The 25,043-nt window shown below is 32.0% G+C and overlaps 2 protein-coding genes across 2 annotated transcripts; one reads left to right on the plus strand and one right to left on the minus strand.

Moving 5' to 3' along the window:
- Positions 1–1,069: 1,069 nt before the first annotated feature.
- Positions 1,070–2,002, minus strand: LOC126716514 (uncharacterized). The gene has a single exon (XM_050417333.1). It carries the CDS (start codon positions 2,000–2,002, stop codon positions 1,070–1,072), a length of 933 nt encoding a protein of 310 aa, XP_050273290.1.
- Positions 2,003–6,766: 4,764 nt separating this feature from the next.
- Positions 6,767–10,575, plus strand: LOC126716515 (probable trehalose-phosphate phosphatase 3). Its single transcript, XM_050417334.1, has 10 exons — positions 6,767–6,835; positions 7,708–7,848; positions 8,435–8,506; positions 8,769–8,894; positions 9,047–9,103; positions 9,305–9,406; positions 9,565–9,642; positions 9,907–10,047; positions 10,290–10,465; positions 10,569–10,575. Exons 1-10 carry the CDS (start codon positions 6,767–6,769, stop codon positions 10,573–10,575), a joined length of 969 nt encoding a protein of 322 aa, XP_050273291.1.
- Positions 10,576–25,043: the final 14,468 nt, after the last annotated feature.

Consider the following 25,043-nt stretch of genomic DNA (forward strand, 5'->3'; position numbering starts at 1 on the left):
GCCTCCTCATCTCGCCCATTTCGCCAAGTATAGCTGTACCCACTATATCCAAGGTCAATCAATCCACAAAAAAGTAGGGCATTACGAAATTCAAGCATAGGAGGCAGTGGCTTTGGTAGTCCTCCATTTTTCTCCTCAGAGCTCAAAATCTCATTTTAATCTCCCAGGCACACCCAGGGAAGTGTTGACCGACTACGTAGATGACGAAGCAGCCTCCATGTTTCTGATTTCTGTTGCTCCTCGGCATATCCATAAATACCCGTCAGTCTCCACGGTTGGCCCGAGTAAAGGATGACCTTTGCATCAATGTGGTAAGGGGAGTATGTGTTTGTATCAACAACCACCTCCGTTTTCCAAAGCAATGCCAAACCTCCCCGTCTTCCTTCACTAGATACCGCCAGCATAGATTGAAAACCCAACTCGGTCTTTATTGGTTCCATCTCTCGAACATTCCGTTTTGTTTCCATGAGAAACAAAATTGTGGGAGCTTTTCTTCTCACCAATTCGGCAAGAACTTCAACTGCCCGGCGGTTCCCAAGCCCCCGGCAGTTCCATCCTATAATGATCATTGTGACCGGCGGGGCTGTGCCGCAGCCTCCACTGTTTGGACATTAGGTTGTGTTTGGTCGGCCACCACCTTGTGCCATTTGGTCTTTACTTTGTCACCTTGAACATCATCTAGGCGTACCTGGGTTGCTTGTCTCTTTTTTCCTACTGGGTTGGTCTCCTCTGAGGTGTCTTGTGAGGTATTAGTGTTTAGTTTTTGTCTTGGGATTTTTTTCCACGTGGCATTGGTTTTTACGTGTGGGTCTACTCCATGTGCACGTGGCACTACAATGAGGCACATGTTTGTGTCTTTATTCCCCCCATACATAATAGGAACGTAATAAAGTTCCTCCCCAAGTTTTTCGGAAACCATGCTGGTGGGGCTTTTGGTTGGCGGATTATTCCCTGTCATAAATCTTTGGTCAAATGGTAGCGTGTTTGAAGATGGAGGTGGAGTGATTGTGGGGTTTAAATTCTGTAACGTATCAGGTGAGGATATTGGTGTGATTGTAGGCTTTAAGGTCTAAAACGTATTTGTCGGGTTGGGCAAAACAGTTTCCGGATTTTTCGGCTTTTCTGTAGCAGCATTTAATGTTTCTGGAGGTACAGCTGGCGTATGTGGTGGTGGAGTCGCTGCTTCGGGATGTCGCAGTGGAGTCGCTGCTTCGGGTTCACGCCGGCGCTGGTCTGGGATTTTCTGGTTGCTTCTCGGTGTGTCAGGTCTGCCGCGAGTGCCTGCTTTCAACCATTCTCCATATGGCTTAACTCTCCTGTCTTCCTCGCTCGCCGACCTACACTCTTTAACGTCGTGGCCTACCCTCCCACATGCGAAACACCAGCCGACCAGCCTCTTATACCGGAAAGCTACTCTAGCTTCATCACCTTTTGGACTAACCACTGGTCCACCTCGCCTCAATGGTTTTTCCAGCGGCACCTCTACCTTGATTCGGAGGAACCGGGCTTGGTCTGTTTTGAGAGCTTTACAGTCCACCTCAATGACCTTGCCTAGCCCTTGCCCGATATCGTGCGCAGCTTCTTCAGTGATTAAATCAAATGGCAGCCCCCAAACTTGGACCCAAATCGGCATGTGGGTGAAGGTCACAGAACGGGCAGTCATACCTTTTTCCCATCTCCGCAATACAAGGATTTGGTTATCAAAACACCACGGCCCGTTGTTCCAAACCCAATTCAGTTGGCACTCCATTGAAAATTTGAACTGTAGTAGACCGTCACCCAGTTCCACCATCTTCAAGTCTTCCCCCATCTTCCACATAGATCTTAGTAAATTCTTGGCTACTCTAATATTAATAGGTTTAGTTGTAAGAAACTTACCGATTAAACTCAAGGAGTATTCTTCCAGGATCTCCTTTCTTCTCAAAGGACGTACTGTAATGGTTTCATCTTCGTCTGTCGTAAGTTGTATCCATTGAATGCGGTCCACTATTTCAGAATCCATGGCGTTGTTACTTGTGACACAGCCAAAGCTAATGTGGCTCCAGTCCTCCAAACTCCGTGTGCTATTAGATTAGGAGAAGAAGAGTGGAAAGAAAAGCTCACTCGCGGTGAGAAGAAGCACTCCCCCTTTGAGTTAGAAAGCTGAAGTTGTGAAGTTTTGAAAGCGTGAAAGATAGGAAGACAGTTAGAAAGCTGAAGTTGTGAAGCTTTGTAAGCCTAAAAGAAAGGAAGACGGAGAGGGCTTAACATTAAAGAATATTTAGCTTGGTTGGGGATTTACGGTTGACAACATTAACCGTAATATATAAAGATTGAGCTTTAAAGTAGATATAGGGCTGGAAACCTTTCTTTTTAATAGTATTTTAAAATTATGAAAAAAAATTTAAGAAAAAGAAGGGTAATGACGTGGATGCTGATGTGGCTCGATATGAGCGTAATAACATTAAATGCTACGCTTCAGCTTTTAGTATTATATAGATAAGAGACTGACACATCACTCACTCATTAAATAAAATGTGGGGATTAACACTCACTTCTATTTGCCATTGTATATTTAAAATAAAATGACATATTTAGTTAAAAAAGTACTAGAAGTAAGTCAAACCTATAAACTTATATATGTTACTTGTTTTGGTAAGGGGAGGGGGGTTTTAAAAGGTGACACCAATATTATTTAGTATAGTTTTTTTTTTTTAATTATTATTATTTTTTAATTATTACAACAATGCAATGTATTATGGAAACCTTTAACTCTTTAGTATTTTCGAAGTTCAACAATGTTGTTACATGATATTCATTTCTCTAACATGAATTGCAGGTTCTACTAATAAAATTCACAATGGAATCTACTATTCACTGAGAGGAATGAATATCATATTACTATACTTCAAAAGTACTTAATAATTTTTTATACCCTTAATGATTGATATTTTATTTGTTCTCAAGCTTCATTAAGTACTTATTAATTTAATGGACAAATTCATATCAACAAAAACTTAAAAATTTATTGAACTCGAAAACAATGATTTTATGAGAGGCCCATATTTTCGCTTGTAAATGATCCAAGTAAAATGATAAGTATAAGTGTATAACAAACACGAAAGGTACTAAAGGAACCCTTGTACCACTAAAGAAACAAGCTAGAGCGCAACTATTGACTCATCAACTAATATATTTCTTTTTTTTATACAAGATAGAAATTCTATTCTAACTTAATCTAAGGATATGTGTGTGAAGCTCTCTCATAGAGATTTGAACTCTGGCCTTTGCGCCCCCCCTCCCCCCCCCCCCCGGTCCCACACCCCACACTCCATAAGCACTTATACTTGTGGAGTGACCATCGCATTAAGAGTGTAAGGTGTCAACTAATATATTTCTAAAAAGTTGAAAACTAAGCGGTAGGGGTTTTGTGAAATCTTCTACGAAATTAATGGGCAAAAGGATTGGAGTTGGTTTAATGTATTTCACAAAATAACCTAATCATTTTTTATTAGGACCCGCCTAGAAGTATGCTACTTACGTGAGTAAAACTAAAGCAATAGTAGTTTGATATCATTTGTTGGAACAGATGATTCCACATGAGGCAATTGTATGATTTGCCATACGTATTTTAATTCACATTACCTTTCTCTTAAAAAAAAAAAAAAAAAAAATCTCATTACTAATTTTATAATTTCACCATGGCTTTTAATGGGCAATCTCTTGCTTGGCAGATAACAACTCTTTGCTGGGACACATCTTTGAGGATATTCATAGCCATATTAATGGGCTGCAATTTGCTTCAATCAGTTGCATTAAGGGAATATGGTAGCACATTCTTTAGCTCAACATGTTAGGAATATCATTGATGAAATTTATTAGTTAGAAGATTCTTCACCACCTAATGTGGATACTTTGTACCAAGATTATTTACATGTTAATGAATGAACGAATTCTTTGTTTTCAAAAAAAAAAAAAAAAAATTGAGCTTATTTGTATTAGAATCTCTCTCTCTCCTGAGTTTGTGTGTTTGTTTCTCATAAAAATTTCATAATTTCAGACTGACTTTATTGCATAAATAAAAGTGAATTTTACCATATTCCTTAGTATTTTACTTAACCAATAAGTTTTCCCCAAAATAATAATAATAATAATAATATTGTGTTTGATTGGAGTGGGAGTAATTAATGCACTACAGCACACGTAAAATTGGAATCATTACCATCATTTTAATACCATACCTGTGCTTTTACCGTATTCCGAATCCTAGTTGGACATTAAGCAAACTAGGTAAGCTTTAAATTTTGTGTGTGTGAATGTGGGGATTTTTTTTTTTTTTTTTTCTCATACGTTTACAGATTTACAGTTCACAAATGTTGAAAGAAAAGTTTTAAAAGGTGAGAATCTGACGAGATTGTAATCTTGATTCTCTCCTCGTACATATATAAATACCATACCACCCCTCCCTTCTAGTTTCTCTCTTTCTCACTAAATTCACTTTCTTACAAAGTTTAATTTCTAGGAAAATTTTCTCTCTAAGAAGGTTTTCTCAAATCAACCCAAGCTAATTAGGTACTTACTCTCTTCTCTTCACTCTCCCTTCTAATTCTTTTTTACTTCATTGTTTATTCATAGCAACCAATGCTATGTACTATGTCACAAAGTTTTGATTTTGAAAGGAAAACAAATTAAGGTTTGGTTCTATATATTTACAAAGAAAAATTTGTCCTCCAACTTACAATTGAAATAATAATTCAATTTGGTACGTGAGGTCTATTCAATATTACAATGAATAGCCTAATTTCAATGTGCTTTTGTTTTCTGTAAACTATGTTTGAATTTGAATGTATGTTTTATGTTTGTACTTGGGTTTTGTTGATGTGTGTTGGTTGGTCTCCTATATTAAGAAGGAATCTAGTTTTTTTTTTTTTTTTTTAGAAGAAAGAAGGAATCTAGTTGTCTGTCATTTAGAGTTTTTTTTTTTTTTTTTTTTTTTTTTTGAATAAAAAAAGTGGGTCCTAGGTATGGACTCATCGACTTCACATTACGTGATAACAATGAATAGAGTCTGTACTTTATAACATCCTATAGTAAAAAATGGATAATATTCAAGTAATCAAGGTTTTTTTTTATTTTTTATTTTTTATTTTTAAATTGTTTAAATTTCACTAACATACTCTGAGATTTGGGTTAATGCCAATTAGATCCAAAATTTTTTAAAACTAGTTTTGTTCCCTAAAACCAACTTAGTTCTTAAATACTGTTGAACCTGTTAATCGTTTTTCTCAACCATCTTGGAGACTAAGTTGGCTTTAGGGACTAAGGTAGATTTAGAGACTAAATTGATTAGTTTTGAAAACTTTTGGACCTTATTGGCATTAGCCCCCAAACCTCAGGATATGTTGATAGAATTTAATTACCCTTTTAAATTTTATTGAAGCTCTTGGATTTTAATATAGCAGAGTGAAAGGTTGATTATAAAGACCATCATAGCCTTGCTTTTGACTTGAATCTAGGGTGACAATGAATAGACAAACAAGTAAGATAGGGGTAAGATAGTCAGTGTCTTAAACAAACAGAAATCTTGCATCAATATTCATCAAAAAACTTTATAATTTTTATTCTTTAAAAAAAAAAAAAAAAAACACTTTAGGATTTTAATTAGAATCCACTCCATTGGAGAAAAAGGATCATAATACCCTTCTAATCTATGCATAGTAATTGGCAGATGACAAGGTTTCCGGTCTCCCTAGCCCGTTCTATCTAATGACTCAAACACTAATACAAGTTTTTTTTTTTTTTTTTATTAATTATTGAAACTTTATTTAATCGAAATAAATCTAAGGTATTTGTCTTGCTAACTTTAGTTTTATATTATAAGAGAAAAGCTTTTGGATGACAAAAAAATATGGTACTATAATCTCTAACACTTAACTAAATATGATTTGCCAAGAGTTTTGTAATTCAACTGATTAGTATTTTTTTATAGTTTTAATAGAAAAATCTATGATTTAAACCCTACATTTCTCAACTATTGAATTATAAAAAAAAATACTTAGATATATTATTAAATTACCCAAAATACATAGTTATATATTTTTTAAAGAAAATATTCTAGTACCCTTTTTATTATTATTATTATTATTAAATTGTCAATATAATTTTGGTAACTTTATCAATTCTTTTGGTAATAATTATTGCTATAGGGGTCTTAAAGATTGTCTATTAATGGTGCAAAACTTCACCTGATTTTTTAATTTTATTTTTGTAGGACTCCATTAAATATTTTTTCTTCCAATTTTAGATATATATATATATATATATATATATATATATATAAAGGTCCCACAAAGCAATGTTAAGTGAAAATTTGAAATACGCCTGTTGTTTTATGTTTCCTTTTTCTTAACATCTTTAGGTGGTTCATTTTAATCTTTGGGTGGTTAGTTGAATTAATTGATGCACTTTTATCCCTTACGTTTTAACCCAACTTTTCTAGTCAATTAAAATCATCCATTTTCAAAGAAAAAAACTGTTAAAAGAGTGAATTATGCATGGTTGATATTGTCTCAACCAAATATATGTGAATGAACACAATTTCTTGTTCGATTCTACCAATTATTCTTGTATCAACTATGAGTCTAGTCTTAGTTTCTTGCTTTTGCTTTGAGCTTGATTTATTTCCTTTCTTTTTTCACTTTTGTTTGATTAGTGTTGCAAAATTAACTAACTCAATTTCATTTAACTATGGTATATCGACAACCACCTTAATTTAGGTCCCTTAAGCATGGAATTCAACCCAAAAGAAAGATTTGACGACAGAGATACAATTAATGGTTCTTATGATGTATGGCTGGTAAGCACACACTAAATTTAAGGACAAAATGGGCTTCTGCCCTTTTTGGGCAAATTAATTAGCCTTTTGCCCTTCTTCCTAAACTAAATAGGAAAATGCCTCTCTTTTGAAAATCGAGTTTCTCAAAATCGAGTTAAAAAAAAAAAAAATTATAGAGTCCTATAATGACGTTTTTAAGAACTTATAGTGACATTTTAAGAATCTATAGTGACGTTTTATAACTTGATATTCATAAAATCGAGTTATAGGTAATAAAATTGCCTATAACTCGATTTCATGGATATCAAATTACAAAACGCCACTATAGGTCTTTATAAACGTCACTATAGGTCCTTAAAAACGTTACTATAGGGCTTAAATCGATTTTGAAAAACTCTATTTTTAAAAGAGGGGTATATCCCTATTTAGTTTGAGAAGAATGACAAAAGGCTAATTAATTTGCCCGAAAAGGGCAGAAGCCCATTTTGTCCCTAAATTTAATGACCAAACCACTCAAGATACCGATAGTTTATCATGTGATGCCTTATGTTACCATTTTGCTATGAATCTTTGATTAAAAGAATTTTCAAGTTTTCAACTCATTACAAACTATCTTTTATACTTAATTTCTTACTTTATATACCTTTCTCTTTTCATTGGGTATACATTATTGTGTACATTAATTTTTCTTTAAGAAAAAAAAAAAAACATATTTAGCATATTTGTTTATGCACCATTTCTTAAATGCTCAATTTTTTTTATAGGTACAAATATATTCTTATCAACTTTCAACAAATAAACAAATCAACACACAAAAAAAGCCAACCCAAAAGCACATTAAAGCTTTTTCGTTGTAGTAAATTACTAACAAGTTTTTTGTTTGGCTGCTATAGAAAAATCATCCTTCTGCCTTAAGCTCTTTTGATGAAATAAAGAGAGTGGCTCATGAGAAACAGATTGTTGTATTTTTGGATTACGATGGAACCCTCTCACCAATTGTAAACGACCCTAGTCAAGCTTACATGTCTGATGCAGTAAGTACTTTATCGAAAAAAAAGTTAGAACATGCATTAACTGTGACCACACATACATTATTAAAGATTATATTTTTGTAGTAAAAAATCCCCACAAAGTTTACGGAGGAAGAACTAAATTGCCTATTTTTTTTTTAACTGGTTCATGTTTCGTTTGGAATTCATTTGACTGAAATTAAAACATTATAAATTTATGCCTATTACTATGATTTGAACATTTTTTTTCTTACTTTGTTGGTTAATCCTTGTGCTATAGAAGTACATGCATGGCTATAGTATATAAAAAGAAACAGCTTTTTTTTTTTTTTTTTTTTTTTTTTTTTTTAAGATAGTTTCAATGTATAAAATCCACTTCTAATAATTTTTTTTTTTAAAAAAATAACTTAAATCAAGACTATTAACATCTTATTTTTTTAATCATTGTTTTTCTTACTCCAACAATACACATTATAAAAACGTTGCAAATTGACAGTATCATTTTAATATGATATATGCAAGTTTTTTTTTTTTTTTTTAATGAATGAATTTGTTCCTCCAAAAAAATGTTTTCTTATAACACTATAATTGTGTGCCTATCGATTGACAGATGCGTTCGGCGGTAAGAAAAGTTGGTAAACATTTCCCAACTTCAATTATCTCTGGAAGGTCTAGGGATAAGGTAAATTGCTCTAACAAAATTTTTTATATGAGATAGAAATTTTATTACAGTCGAATTTAAGTCTAATTGTATCGGTGTGAAACTTTTTTTTAAAGATTTGAACCCTAACCCTTATGCCCCCACTCTACTTATAATTGTGAAGTGACCTATAGCAATTAGCACAACAATGAGCTAGATCTTACATACATTTTTTATAAAAAAAAAAAAAAAAAAAAAAAACTAATTAACACATTTGTGATATTAACAAGTGTTTTTTCCCTAGGTGTTCCAATTTGTGAGATTAAATAATATCTATTATGCTGGAAGTCATGGGATGGATATATCAACCCCATCAGTTTTTCTCTATTACGGTTACCACAAGCATCAAACTAGGACTATTGATGAAAAGGTATATTTCTCAATTGTTTGTGGTTAATTTTCTATACTTGGTGCTTGTCATGGAAATTGCATTTTTTATATTGTGTTCAAAACCTGTAAATCAAAACTTAAATTGCAATGAAAATATCCTAAATGTTTTCCATTAATTGTTTGATCTTGTAGGGTAATGACATGGTTAACTTCTGCCCAGCACAGGACTTCTTGCCTATAATTCAAACAGTAAGAAATGATGCACTGTTTACAAACTTTGTATCCTCTTTGTCAAAGATAAAATGGCAAACTGATACGAAAATGCATGGTTATAGTATCAAAAACTCCTCCTTTTGTTCCTAGCTAGGACTTTGTAGTATTAGAATGCAAATAAATTGTCTCTTTTTTTTTTTCTTTTTAAATTTCAATAATGCTTTGCTTCTCTTGCAGATAAAGGTTATGTTGCAAGAAATAACAAGAGGCATAAAAGGTGCCATGGTTGAAGACAATAAATTTTGCCTCTCCGTACACTTTCGATGTGTGAATGAAGATGTAATATTATAATGCAATAATGATAATTTGATATGATCAAATAAAAATAAATGCAATATGATAGCAATGATATTGTTAACACATAAATTAAAAACATGGTAAAATATAGTAGTTCTCAAATTTGTAGATAATAAGATTGCATGTCAAAATTAATGCAGAATGTTGGCGTACTTAAAGAGAAGGTGGAATCTGCAATGAAATCCTATAAAGACTTCCGTATATCCGATGGAAAAGAGGTATAAATTTTTTTTGTTATCTTTATAATAAATTTTAAGATTTCTCCCTTCTTAAAAATATAATTTTCCATTAAGTAGTAGTAAAGTTTGGAAAAAAATCAATCATGCAATCATATAATTTATCTTTTTTTATTTTTTTGGTGGAAGATAGATCATAGTATATGCATGTTTTCAATCATAATTATTCTGTAAAAAATTTATAACTGACTCCAAAATTTTTGATGAAGACTTATTGTTTTTGTTAATGTTGTATTTTTGTTATAGGTCATGGAAATCCGACCTAATATAAACTGGGATAAAGGTCTTGCTTTGCAATATTTACTTGATACTATTGGTTTTCAAAATTATAGCGAGGTCCTTCCTATATATATAGGAGACGATAAAACTGATGAGGATGCTTTTAAGGTATAGATTATCTACTTGATGGTACTTTATTATTGTTACCAATTTTAAATGTGTTGATTCTTCTTAAAGCCTAGCTAGATGAACCCATTAAATATTGATCAAACCCCCTCTTCTTCCATAGGCTTGGTGGATGTTGCCAAAACCATTGAAATCATGCATTTAACTCTTTTTGTTAATTTTGATGAATGTTCAGGCTTGTATTTAGAGCCACACTAATGTAATTTGTGTATCAATGTTTGCAGATGATTAAGAGCATTGGAAGAGGATTTCCTATAGTTGTTTCATCTACTCCAAAGGAGACAGAAGCCCTATACTCTTTACGTGACCCAATAGAGGTCATGTCCTTCCTAATACGTTTAGCAAAGTGGAAAAAGGATTGTGGATATAAAAAAACATCTTTGTTTGGTATGTTTAGGAGGTTAATTAGGTAGAGAGATGCTAACTTCTCAGTATGAGGTATGCTTATTAGGCAGAGGTGAACTGGTTCATACTAATTGGATATTGTTACATTGTTATCATAGATGGTGAATTGTTTATAGTTATATATGAGGGCTATTTCTTCTTATATGCCTTTCCCCTATGCCAAGGTTCTAAAAAGTATGATTTTTATATGTACATCAAGTCATCCATGGCCCATGAAAAATCATATTAGTCGTTTTATCAAAATCAGTTTTTTTTTGTTGGCACATAGAACTTGGTCTTCCTTCTCGGTTGTTTGGATCATTCTTCTTCTCAATTATTTAGTCATTTTTCTCCCTTTATTTTCTATCTCTTTCTATGTTTGTTCTTGATAATTGCTTTTTATCATCAGACCAAAAATATCAATTAGGATTTTTGGTGTAAGAGGGTAGGTGCAGATCAGAATTAGAATATCTAAAACTGGTTTTGGGTTATAGTTCTCTTGTAACCAAACAGCCATGGAACTTGTTCAAGAACTTGGAATAGTACTGTCCACAAATTGGAATAGTGCCTGTCCCTATTTCAGAAGAATGACATCCAACATGCATCACCAAACAACAATGATGAAATAATGCCATCCCTATTAAAGAACTAATTATATATAGCAAACTGATCACTAGTGAACCTGCGGAAACCCTTATACGCATAGCTCATGGCGTAAATCCCTTAGCAAAGTCGTAATTTTTTAGTAGCATTTAAGGAATCCAAAGAATTTTAAGATTATATATATATATATATATATATTTTTTTTTTTTAAATAGAAATTCTATTCTAGAATAATCTCACCTAGAGGCTTGAATTTCGCTCTTACTCCTCACCTCACAAGAATTTGTATCTAAAAAGTGATAACTTGTATTTGTAAAGTTATCATCATGTTAAGATTGCATGGTAATAATATTACATTTTCAAAATATCACAAACCTTTTTTTGTAATAAAAAAATTAAATAAATAAAACATAAACCTTAAAGAACAACCAGGCTGTTTACATAGAAATGACTTATGTTTCTCAAAAAAAAAAAAAAAAAAAAGAGAAATCCCTTATTATATTTATATATCAAAAACCTTAATAATTTTTTGTCATTGTTTTCGCACCTAGGATCTGCATGCTTCCACATGACTCTATCTCTTTGATTCCAATGCCCAATCTTATATTAACTGTATTATTTAATACATCAATTTAAGGGTCATCAAATAGCCCATGACCCATGGGCTGGCCCAGTAGCCCGCTAGCCCACCAGGCTAATGGGCAGCCCAGCTCGGTAATATTGAAGCCTATGGGCAGCCTAGTAGCCCAATGGGACAGGCTATGGGTTGATTTCTTTACCCATGGGCGCCCGGTGGGCTGGCCCGTTAGCCCAGCCCAGTAGCCCGACCCGTTAGCCTGACTCATTACCCAAAATTTATAACAAAATAATTTGGGGGTTGGGTGGGTGAGGGATTGAACTTTAGACATTATAAAAACTTAAAGACCACACACCTAACCACTAAATACTTGGAATGATTGTGATACAATATGCATAATAAATATATATTTTGGTATTAGTTTAGTAGTTTTGATTTTTAAAACAAAGTTACTAAGATGACTGTTGCCCTACCTCTGTGCCTCTGGAAAGAAAGTCATTCTTTCCTTTGATAAATTCCAATTCTTTCCTTACAAGTTACAATTATAGAAGAAATTCCTAAAAAAAAAAAAAATGCTTACCGTTGGTTGGAAGAAATTCTTTCCTTAATGAGTTGATATTTGATTCTTCATATATTTCCTTTAAGAATTGATATTTGATTCTTCAAATATTTCCTTTAAGGGTCGATATTTAATTCAATGTACTTATTTATTCTTATCAATAAAAGTTAATTAATCTTATTTTAGTACCTTTTTAAGAGGTATGTCTTAGTATTTTTTTTTAATAGAATATTTTTAGTAGATTTAATTGTTCAATTTGATAGTTTGTAATAATATATAATAATAATTTTTTTGGTTAAATTTTTATAACCCCATTGAAGACCTGTTAAAAATGCCCATGAGTAGCCCATTAAACCCACCTCACTAGCCCAGCCCGCTAAAGCCCAAATGGGCATTGCCCATGGGTAGGGCCATGGGCTAGGGTTTTTCCATCCAGTCCGGCCCGACCCAGCCCATTGACTAGTCAACAGCCCGTTAAGCCCAGCCCATTAGATCCATGGGCCAAGTAAAAGCGGGTCGGGCCGGCCCGACCCGGCCCATTGACGAGGCCTACATCAATTATATACATTATCTTTTAGAGTGATGTAAACCCTATGATGTCACATAGCAAACAACGTTTTATACACATCATAGACATTAGAGCTTCTTTAATACACCCAAATAAATAAGCATTTTGATGTGTACTATTTCTCCTTTTTCTTTTTTAGATAGTTTCAACTTATGACATCTACTCCTAATAATAACTACTTATCATTAAATCAAGACATCAATTGGTGTTTGGTATAAACGGAAATTGAACCTCAGATCTCTTATTCAACTATCAGAAATTTCACCAATTGAGTTAACTAAAACTAACATTTTAAATTAATCTTAAAAATTTGTCATTATTAGAAGCATAAAACACATAATTTACTGAAATACATATGTACATAAGTTGTTTTGCCTTCTATTGCCTTTTTCAATTATCCATAAAAAAACTTGTTCTCTTTTTTCTCCAAATGATTACATGTGTCCCTTTGTCAATGTATTCAACAATTACAGATGTCATCCTTAAATTTAGTTTCAATGTCAATTAATTTTTTAATATAAAATACTCTCTCCGTTCTACTTTTTTTGTCTTGTTTGAAAAGTTGTCAATGTATTCAACAATTACAAATGTCATCCTTAAATTTAGTTTCAATGTCAATTAATTTTTTTAATATAAAATACTCTCTCCGTTCTACTTTTTTTTTATCTTGTTTGAAAAGTCAAGTTTTTTAAGGAAATATCATTTATTGTCTTGTTTATCTTTTAAAAATGTATAAGTTTCCAAAACTACCCTTAAAAAAATTTATCAAAAAATTGAATTAGTAAATTAATAGGGGTATAATAGGAACATCAGTAAATTAATGACTTTCATTTTTAGAAACAGAACAATATTTTGAGACATTTCAAAATGGAATAGAGGACAAAAAAAGTAGGACGGAGGAAGTATAAAGAAATATTAATATCTGAGAGATATTACGTCTACAACATTTTTATAACAAATAACAGGTGGTTAGTTGTTATTGGTTCAAATTTGAAACTAATACTAAGATTACTTTTTTGCCCCAACAACAACTAGTAACAACCTATCACTTAGAATTTGTTGTAAAAATGTTGTAAACATATCATTTCTCTTAATATCCATACAAATATACAATATATAGAATGGAGGTTTAGTAATTAATTTTGGTATAATGACTTTTCTTTCTCCCTATCATTCTTCCAACCCCTTTTCTTTCTTTCTTAATTCTTCTTATTCCCCCATAGTTCTTCACCCTACTGTTACTCTTTTTCAAACTCTTCATCTCTCTTTTTTAAATCTCCTTATTCCTTTGTTTTTATAAATTTATTACTTCTCTCTAATTCATTCCACATTCTTCCTACAAAAAAATATATTTCTTGCTCTCTCTCTCTCTCTCCTCTTCTTCTTCTTCTTCTTCTTCTTTTTTCTATGTATTTATTATTTTATTTGCCTTTTTTAGCACATTTTTCTTGCAACTTTACTTTATGTTGATACATTTTAGTGTTTTGATTCCCCATCACAAGCCCCCATTCTTATGAATTTTGGATTTATATATATATATAAAGTTTGGGTAAATACTTGTTTTGAAAGTGAGAATTTAAATTTATATAATAACATGCTTGACTTGGCTATGTATTTGATTGTGTTTACCAATTATTTGAATAATTGACTATTACAAATACTATATCTTATGACATTAATTTCATTTTAATTTGGGTTTGAGATATTTTTTCTTTATTTTAGACATTAGGGAGAGAAAGTTTGAATTTGGATGTTATTTTGGCTTTCTTTTTTGTTTCAATTTGTGTTTATATTAGGTTTTGGATCCTAAAAGTGTACGTTCAAAAAACAATTCTTGATTTATAAATGTTTAGAGAGGTAACATTTTTTTTTTTTTTTTGGATATAGGGTGTGAAATTTGGATTTTATGGATTTTTTTAATCAGTATTAATTGCCAATATCTAGTGAACTTTGATGATGTACAAAATTTTGTAAGTAAATATTGTTTAGAAATGAATATTTTCTCAACTTACCTTTTGAGTTCTTGAGAAAGTTTGTTTTGTTTTACATGTTTTATTTTTTTATTTATAGTTATGATAATACTTCAATCTATAGCATCTATTCCTTAATAATTTTTCTTTATCGTTAGGCCAAGATACCAATTGGTTTTTGGTATAAGTGGGATTCAACCCTAATCTCTCTTATTCATCAACAAAATGCTTTACTAGTTAAGCTAATTAGAATCCATATTTTACTTTTAATCTTCTTAATAAAGAAAATTCATAATTATAATGTGTTATATATATATATATATATATAGTTATTAACTTCAAAAAAAAACTTTCATGCACATCGCATAGTTTATAGCGACTAGTTTCCTCTTAACTCTTAGCATAACCTTTTTTTTTTTTTTTTTTTTTTTTTTTTAAATAACAATAACCTTTCCTTGTCTGTTCCTTGCAGATGTGTCTCCTAAGATAACTTTGAAAATTCCTTCTCAACTATTATAATCCAAGTGGTCACAACCGACAACCACGAATACTGGTATCAACGAAGACACAAATGGGATTAAAGAAACATAGTTTATATTTTACAAATTATGCATATCTATAAAATAATTCATGAGTGTACTGTTAATACATGCTAGATTGTATAATAGTTTGAAGTCCATCGCCTATAAAAAGCTTGGTATGTTGAAGGCAGAGAAGCAAAACTAGAAAGATAATACAGTTTAGTCATCCCTCTATACCTCGTGTGTTTAAGTGTGTCTATATATACATATATATGGACTCAATCACCTTCCGGCACGTGGCAGCGATACCTTTCCCATGCCAAGGCCACATCAACGCCATGATGGGTGTCTGCAAGTCATTATCTTCAAAACAAGGCCATGGAATTCTCATCACCATCGTTGTCACTGAAGAGTGGCTCAGCTGCATCTGTGGCTCCGACCCCAGCAAGCCAAATGATAGCAGTAACACCACCATTCGCTTTGCTACCATCCATAACGTGGTCGAGCGTGAAAAATGGGTGACTTTGTACCCTTCAACGAAGTGGTGAAGGCGAAAATGGAAGCTCCTGTTGAAGAACACCTGGATCGACTCAACCCTCCGGTGGATAGAATCATAGCTGACTTTGAGCTGCAGTGGCCACTCGACTTAGCGATTCGAAAGGAAATTCCAATTGCCTCGCTTTGCTGTATATCAGCTTTTTTTTTCTCCATGCTTCATCGTTATTATGTTTTCACACAGCATCATCGTTTGCCGCTTCACTTTATAGGTACTTCCTTTAGTAATAATGCATGTTAGTGCGAAATAAAAATAACAGATCTCATCTTTCACATTTTTTGCTCCAATTTAATAACACATGTGACTGTGATTTAAGAACCATTACTATCATATTGATTGACCTAACATTTTTACTCTTTCACTCACAGTCGCATATATCACAATTGCACTAGAAATTATGGTACAAAAAATGTGTCCTAATAAAGAGTCATATAGCTCAATTGGTTAACACAATCTGATATTTTTAACAGAAGCCTTTACGATTCAAATGACCTTCTCCCATTGCAACTATACTACAACAAAATCTATTTTCAGTGACAAAAAAATTCGTTATTAAAAGTCCAGTTTTTCGTCGCCAACGACCTTTAGCGACGAAATCTACTAATTAGCGATGAAACTCATTTCGTCACTGAAAATGATAATCCTTCAAACACATGATATACTCTTTCCTTCGGACACAATATTTTTGTAATTCTTTTTTTCATAGCTACTGACATAATTTATTGTGATAGGTTTCATTATTAAAATAAATTAAATATCAACAAAAAAACCTAATTGGAGTAGTGTAATAATTGTTTTTATAAGGTTGTTTCTATCGAAGATGTACAAATGTTCGAATTTCTCATTTCTTAACTAACGAATATATATATATATATATATATATATAAAGACCCCCTAATATTAAATCAATAAAAAGGCAATCCCATTAAAAAACCTAAACTATTTTATTAAAATATTTGTAGTAAGTAAAGTATGACAAATTATCATTGACCATAAAGATGAGCAATAATTTTTATGCATAAAAGTAAGAAGAGTGTATTAGTTGTTATCAAATTAAAAGATAGATACAAAAATTTAATTAATAATTTTGTATTTCAAAATCAAGAGGAGTAATTTTTACATAAAAAAATTATGATATATAAATTTAAATAGATGTTATTTAATTTATATCTAAATATAGATAGGAATTCACTTAAAATCATTGATTCAAGCATCAAATTCTATTGGGTTGGTTTTGACAATAATTGGTATATAACATAATAAAAGTAGTGTCAATGATGGATTCAGGTAAGAGTAATGTCACTCTAATCACTATAAGTTATGTCAACATTTTAGAAAAATGATGTCCTTAGGAATAAAATCATACGTTTTATTCTTAGTGTACGTTCCGCTTTGTACTCTACTATACGTCCATTTTTTTTTTTTCATTTTAAACTTTGATTATTATTATTATTATTATTATAAACATGTGACAGATTATAATTGGTAGAGCATATACACTACAACAAAATGTATTTTCAGTGACGAACAAATTCGTCACTAAAAGTCCAGTTTTTCGTCACTAAGGACCTTTAGTGACAAAATTGGACTTTTAGTGACAAAACTCATTTCGTCACTATAGCCTCGTCACTGAAAGTCCTGGTGACGAAAAATTTCATCACTAAAAGTCCGATTTGATTTTTTTTTTTTTTAACTTTTAGTGTTTTCGTCACTAAATGTTTTCCTCACTAAAAACACTATTCAGTGACGAAAATATTTCGTCACTAAAACTATGTTCGGGTATATATAGTGATGAAAAAATTCTTCACTAAAACTATTTTTAAGAAAATCCAGGCACATATAGTGATGAAAATTTTCGACAACTAAAACCATTTCTTACAACATTTTGCTATATTTAGTGACGAAAATTTCGTCACTAAAACAATTTTTTGTTGCTATATTTGTGATGAAAAAATTCGTCACTAAAATTTATTTTCTGTTTTTATTTTTTTCCATGGCTTTGATATTAACCTGTAACTTGTCATTATATTATTAAAACCTCACATTTGAATAACACAACACATTTATAAAAAAAGATCCATACATTCCACAAGTGAAAAATAAAACAAATATCCAATTCAAACTCCTTCCATACAATAATTGTTTGCAACACATACAATAACTCAAGATGTTTTATAACAATACAAAAAGTGTAGCATAATATAATTAGAACTAACGAAAGATGTCTTCATATGTTTTCAAGTAATGCCAAAAGTAAATCCCCTAAAAGCCACCAATAAGAAATCTACACAAATATAAAAACAATACTACATTAAAATCGTAAAGTAAAAACATTAACTATGTTATAAGAAACATTTCTAACAATTCATTAAGAGTAGCCACACCAATGAATTAAAATTACAACTCCAAATGTATAAGTTGTAGAAAGCAGATATAGATTTTCAAGTGTAATATAATACAATTAGTTTCAAATAATGCATCATAAAAAGTAGTCACACCATGTAATGTGAGTCAATTGTTAAAATAAAGTACTATTCATCACATCTAATCAACAAGGTTCATTCACATTTACAAGAAACTAAAAACAATCCCAATATTAGTTTAAACCACCTTATAACACCATGCAAGCCACCCGCTTGCTCCAACACAACAACCCACCACAAAACCAATCACAAACATTACAAGTATAGAGTGTTTACAAGTATTGAAATCAATTAATGTACTATTCATCACATCTAATTAAAAAGGTCCATTCACATTTGTAAGAAATTAAAAACACTCCCAATATGAATTTAAACTACCTTATAACACCATGCAAGCCACCCGCTTACTCCAACACAACAACCCACCACAAAACTAATCACAAACATTACAAGTATAGAGTGTTTACAAGTATTAAAATCAATTAAAGTACTATTCATCACATCTAATCAACAAGGTCCATTCACATTTCCAAGAAATGAAAAACACTCTTAATATTAGTTTAAACCACCTTATAACACCATGCAACCCACAAAAGAAAAAATCTCAACCAAAATTAGCTCCCTACTTAAGCTTAAGCACAAACAAAACCAATAACAAACACATAACAACCAAAGGGAGTATAAAAAAGCAAAACATAAAAAGACATATGAATAATCTTACCTTTATGATTATATATGACCAGTGTCCAGTTCTTGTTCACAGCAACATTTGAGATCACTTCACTTGTGTCTGTTTCAAAACAAAGTGTTGGGTTTGGCTCTCTCTAAAGACTAAACTCAAAAGTAGTTAAGAAAAACAAGGAATGTGGAAATTGCAATAATGGTAATAATTGGTGGAGGGACTAATTAGTTGAACAAACAAATTAGTGTAGATTCCATAATGTGCTTTGTGTTCCATCAACTATAACTACAAACAACTACATATAACTATAAAAACAAAATAGTCTTATTAGTAGTAATTCAAATCAAAGAATATGACCCTTAACTGACTTCCTTTGCACCGGTGGTGCCTAAAATTTTTAATTTCTTGTTTGCTAATTTTATGTTTTTTAAACTAAGATATTTAAAAAGCATATAAATATATGTTAGCATCTCAAAGAGGTACACATTACACAATGAGTTTAACCATTAACTATGAGACTATGAAGAAGCTTGTAAAAATAGCAGAGTAGTACTAGAGCTTGCTTCTATTTTATCTTTTTTTAATCCAAAAATGAGTTTGAAATGCTTAGATTAGATTTTCATATACATGAGTACTGGTTTTGAAACTAACAAAAACCATTACCAAGAAAACAAGTATAAGTTGTCAATAAACTCCAATACCCATTTTTATTTTTCTCTCACAAAATGACAACCAAACATTTCTCTCCATTCTAACAAAATTGTCAAAGGGTACTACACAAATATAAATTTTAAACCATGTTGGACCTGACAATTTAACATAAACTCAATCAGTCAACTATATAGCACAACATGTAACAAACTCAACTCTCTAAGGCATTTTGTCAAACATCAAGCAGATAAATTTGGACAACATAAAAGGATTAGAGACCAGAAAAGAAAAACCAATTTCCATTAAATGAATGAAAACACAAAAAAAAAAATACCCCAATTTATGTTAAGGAACTAGAATCATTAAACAAAAAAATTAACATCAAGCATTTAGAATCATTAAAAAAAATTACCCAAAGGAACTAGAATCATTAAACAAAAATTAACATAAAAATTAAGTCAAAAGGGAAAAAAAAAATACCCATTACACGTTTGGGGGAGGCGAAGGGTCACCAATCATTAAAAAAAATTACCCAAAGGAACTAGAATCATTAAACAAAAATTAACATAAAAATTAACTCAAAAGGAAAAAAAAAAAAAAAATACCCATTACACGTTTGGGGGAGGCGAAGGGTCACCAGCTAGGTGGAAGGCAAAGGGTCGCCGGAAGCATCGCAAACTGAACATCACCGACGAGTTGAGCTTCATCGACGACGCTTCAGCGTCGCAATCGGTGAGCCAAGCGTCGCGATCGGCGAGTTGAGCATCGCGATCGCGACGCTGAAGCGTCAACGTTGAGCTTCAGCTCATCGATAAAGCTCAACGGCGACGCTTCAATGTCGCGATCGGCGAGCTGAGCATTGCGATCAACGAGCTGAGCGTCGCGATCGCGACGCTGAAGCGTCGCCTTTGAGCTTCATCAGCGACAGTTGACTCAACGGAGCTTCAGCGACGGTTTTTTTGCTTTGGGTTTTTTTGGTCCAGATTGGCTTTTTTTTTTTCTTTTTTTTTTTTGACTGAAATGCTTGGGTTGAAATGTTTTGAGGTAGCTGGGTATTGTATTGAAATTAGGCTTTTAAGTTTTTAGTGACGAATTTCACTTTCGTCACTAAAGACCTAGGCTTTATTAAGATTTTTAGAGACGAAATTCATATTTCATCACTAAATCATACTTTTAGTGACGAATTGTGATTTCGTCACTAAAAACATATAAGTGCAAAACTGTTATTATTTTTAGTGACGAATTTTTTTCCTCGCTAATTCTTCTTTATAGTGACGAAATGATTTTCGTCACTAATACTATCCAAAACAATACCTACAGTGACGAAATATTTTGTCACTAAAAATTTCAACTTTTAGCGACGAAATATTTTGTCACTATAGATTAATTAAACTCGTGCCAAAGTTTCCCTCCACTGGCCCCCATTTTTCAGATCACAATAGCGACGAAATTTATTTTTTGTCGCAAAATGTTATAATTTTTTTCATTATTAGTGACGAAATTCATATTTCGTCACTAAAGCTATATTTTTAGCGACGAAAAATATTTCCTCACTAATTTTCGTCACTAAAAATACATTTTGTTGTAGTGATATATAAAATGGACTATTCAATATGGGACAAAAGATTTTTATTCATGTCCCCGGTATTACTTGAAAAATCTCCACTTCCTTACTATAATTTTAATATATGTATATGTTTACTAGTTGGACACCTCAAAGAAATTAAATTTAATTGGTTTGCATGTTAGTTTCAAATCACAAGAGAGAATCCATTTCACTGTACATTTTATTTCTTAGATCAAACATTTGCCGCATCAGAATTTTAAATGGTAAAGCAATTGATAAACTTTTAAATTTATAATATTTAATCCAAACCATGAAATATGTCCATTTTAAGTGGAGAGGATTGCTTACTACATTAAGATAGTATTAACAAACTATCATCTAAAACAAATATACAAAATCATTATTTCTTACTACATTAAGATTTAATCATTTACCAATAAAGACAAAAGATACAAAACACCATTGTTTCTTAATACATGACAATGCAGTCACCTACGAAAAGGGAACTTGGTGCTCTCTTAAATCTTTGAAATCATTTATGATTGAATGTAAACTAAATATCGAAACTGTTGTCCCTTTCAATGTATAACATCAAAGACTAAAAAAAAAAAATTATGTTTATTATCTTACAAAAGGAGTAATTGTTATTACTGAGTAAAAGCAAATACAAGAATGTGGGTGATACACATGATACATCAATTATAAATTTAAACTTCTCAATTTATAGATTTATTAGTTTCATAAATTTATCTTATTTCAAAATAATAGTTAAAGCATTATGATGTGCAACATTTTTATTTTATGATGTATTTGTTTATCTCTTTATCTTTGTTTTTGTGATTTGTCTTTCAATTTTTTTTGGTCTCAAAAATAGTATCAATAGAATATTAAATATTCAACTTATACACATTGTTGCCACACTAACACCACTATAAATTTATTATCCTCTGCCGGCACCATCAATCTGATGCCCTTTTTTTTTTTTCCTTGAATCAACGTGGTGAATTTGGGCTAAAATAGTGGCTTGTTAGGCTGGGTTGTAATTTATAAAAATGGCTGAAAGATTGTTGTTTGGGCTGGGTTTTTTTTTTTTTTGGAGACTGATAATTATTGTTGTTTTGACTGGATTATGACCTTGTTTGGCTTTAATGTTGTATTTGGGCTGGGTTAAGATTTTAGTTTTGAAGGGGCATGCTTTTTGAAGCAAGGGGGCCCAACTCTAATTTTTCTTGGGTCTAAATTAAATTAGGTTATATTATATATATATATATATATATATATATCTCTTCTTCTTTTTTTTGGGTAATGTCCAGAAGGAACCGGGCCCCATGGGCCCATACGTGGGTCCGTCCATGCTAATGGAAAGCTGTTCAACTCTTGTGGAATAGGAAAACTTGACAAGCATTTTTTTTCTTTGAGGGGGAGAGATATTTGGGTTCAAGAGTTTTGATCATGTTCAAGACGACTTCTAATGAAATTTAAAATAGGTAATGGGTGTATACAAATTCACAATACAATACTTCACATGCTCAACAATGCAATTGAATCTCATCAGTACGAACTCCTCAAAAGTCAAAAGGATTATCAAAAATCAAACAAATGGCACTTGAATTTTAGCTGCACTATCTAGCCATTTAGGCTTTTTGATCATTTGATTACATTTACAGGTCCACACAAAAGCGCAACATATGTGAACAACATAAATATATATAAACAACCGGCTTCTAAAGCCACCTTGTTGATTTGACCTTTAACAAACTGGCTGATTCAAGATTATTAAGACTCCAGTGCGTCTTTCAGCTGCAATGTTTCATATTTGGTTATTCACGATCAGAAAAATGAAATTTGACAGAAGTATAGCTTGACGATGTTTCTTCTTGACATCCATGGCATGTTACATTCACAATGTTGACTGGAGCTTCATCTACAAGCATTTTTGCTTCACGGAGGAGAGAAAGGGAGCTTTGTTGTTCTACAATAATGAGCTTTGCCATTCTGCCTATGAAGCTCTCTCAATTGCTTCACAAAACGTTTGGATAACAATGAATCTCACGTCTGCGTTTTGAGTTGCGTTTTCTTTTTCTTTTCTTTTCTTTTCTTTTTTTTTTTTTTTTTTTGGTCAGCTGCAGCAGGGGACAGTGACTACTGTTCATAAATAGTAGCCGCACTTTTCCTACTTTTTCTTTGCTTTTATCAGTCTTGTGGGTCCCGTGAACACTACACGAGACCCACAAATATCACTTTTTAACAACTTTTTCATTAAAAATGGGTCTCACAATACTATTCACGCATTTAAAAATTATTTTACTACAGTGTTTTCAGTTTTCAATTTCAGGAAAATAAGTTCAATCCAAACATACCTATTAATATCTAGGTTGCATGAACACGCCATTTTTGGCATCATGTCCGCATCCGACACGTGTTGGACACCGGAACGGGGACGACGCGCCAGATTCCGATGTCCGGTGGTGTCCCTTTTTTTTCTTTTTTTTTTCGCTTCTCTGACACGGCTTCGACATGGTGCCGACGCGATTCCGACATGACGCCAACGCAGCTCCGACACGGCGCCGACGCGATTCCAACGCCTTCGACACGCCAACAGTGAAAAAAAAAATCACAAATTTTGACTGGTGAACTTACCAATACCATTGATTTTGTGATAACCCTAAAATAATATAGCAAGTTTAGAGTCTCTTAGACTGAAAGTTGAAACCATATCTCAAGTTCTTCTCAAGCCACCCTCCCTCTATCGCTTCTGCTGCCTTCTGTCCCTCGCCGGAGTTAGATCGGGCCGATTGGCAAGCTCCAATGTCGACGCCATGCCCTTTGTCCTTTGTCCCTTCCGATCTCTCTCTCTCTCTCGGCGCGGACCGATCTCTTCTCTGTTCTCTCTCTGTTTTTTTTTTCTTCTTTCTTTCTTTACGATATTAACTTGAATGTATTATTACTTACTTATTATAACGCGTTTTGTTTTTGTTTTGTGTTTTTTTTTTTTTTTTTAACTACTGCTGTGGCCTGTGTGCCTTCTGTCCCTTTTTATATATATATATATATATATATATTTTTTTTTTTTAATATTAGTTATAACTTATAAATTTGTTTTTGTGTGTCCTACTATAGTTTTATTTATTTATTAAAATTATATATTGTAGGTGATTTTACTAAAATGAATACTGAAAGTGCTTGAAGATTTTGTGTATTATTGTAATACTTTGCGTGTTAGTTTACTTATTTGTAGTTCTTACATAATTTAAATTCTAAAAATAGATATATTTTGTCTAAAAATATTAAAAAAATATGCCTAAATATAAAATTTAATTAATTATTTAACCGCTGTGTCGTGTCCTTATTTTTCAAAAATTGCCATATCCCCGTGTTTGTGTCTGTGTCGTGTCCGTGTCCGTGCAACTTAGATTAATATATGCAAACAAGAAGATTTTGCTCCAAGGGCCTAAATCCAGAAACGGATCTGTAGGTGAGACATCTTGGAATCACTGTCAACCACAGCAAGAACAGAATCCCACTGCTTGGGCTTCTCCCCAGAAATACACATAATATATATATATATATATACATAATTATATATTCTTAGTAGTGTTTCAAAAAATTGAAATTTAAAAGAAATATCTGAGTATACAAATAAATTCTACTTCTTAACACAGGCAATTTAAGTACTTTCGAAACCACGTCCTATAATGACAAACTTGATAACCAGTCATTCATATTCAAACAACAAAAAGATAGGAAAAGAAAAATTTACAGTTATACATAAAGCCAGTTGCTAGGTTTCCTATTCATATGTCACTGCTCGACATTTTTTCATCTTGACATCCATGACATGTTACGTTTATATTGTTGATTAGAGCCTGATCTTGAAGCATTTGTGTGTATGAATTGAGTATAGAGCTTTGCAAACA

The sequence above is a fragment of the Quercus robur genome, chromosome 3 (assembly GCF_932294415.1).
Source record: "Quercus robur chromosome 3, dhQueRobu3.1, whole genome shotgun sequence".
NCBI lineage: Eukaryota > Viridiplantae > Streptophyta > Magnoliopsida > Fagales > Fagaceae > Quercus > Quercus robur.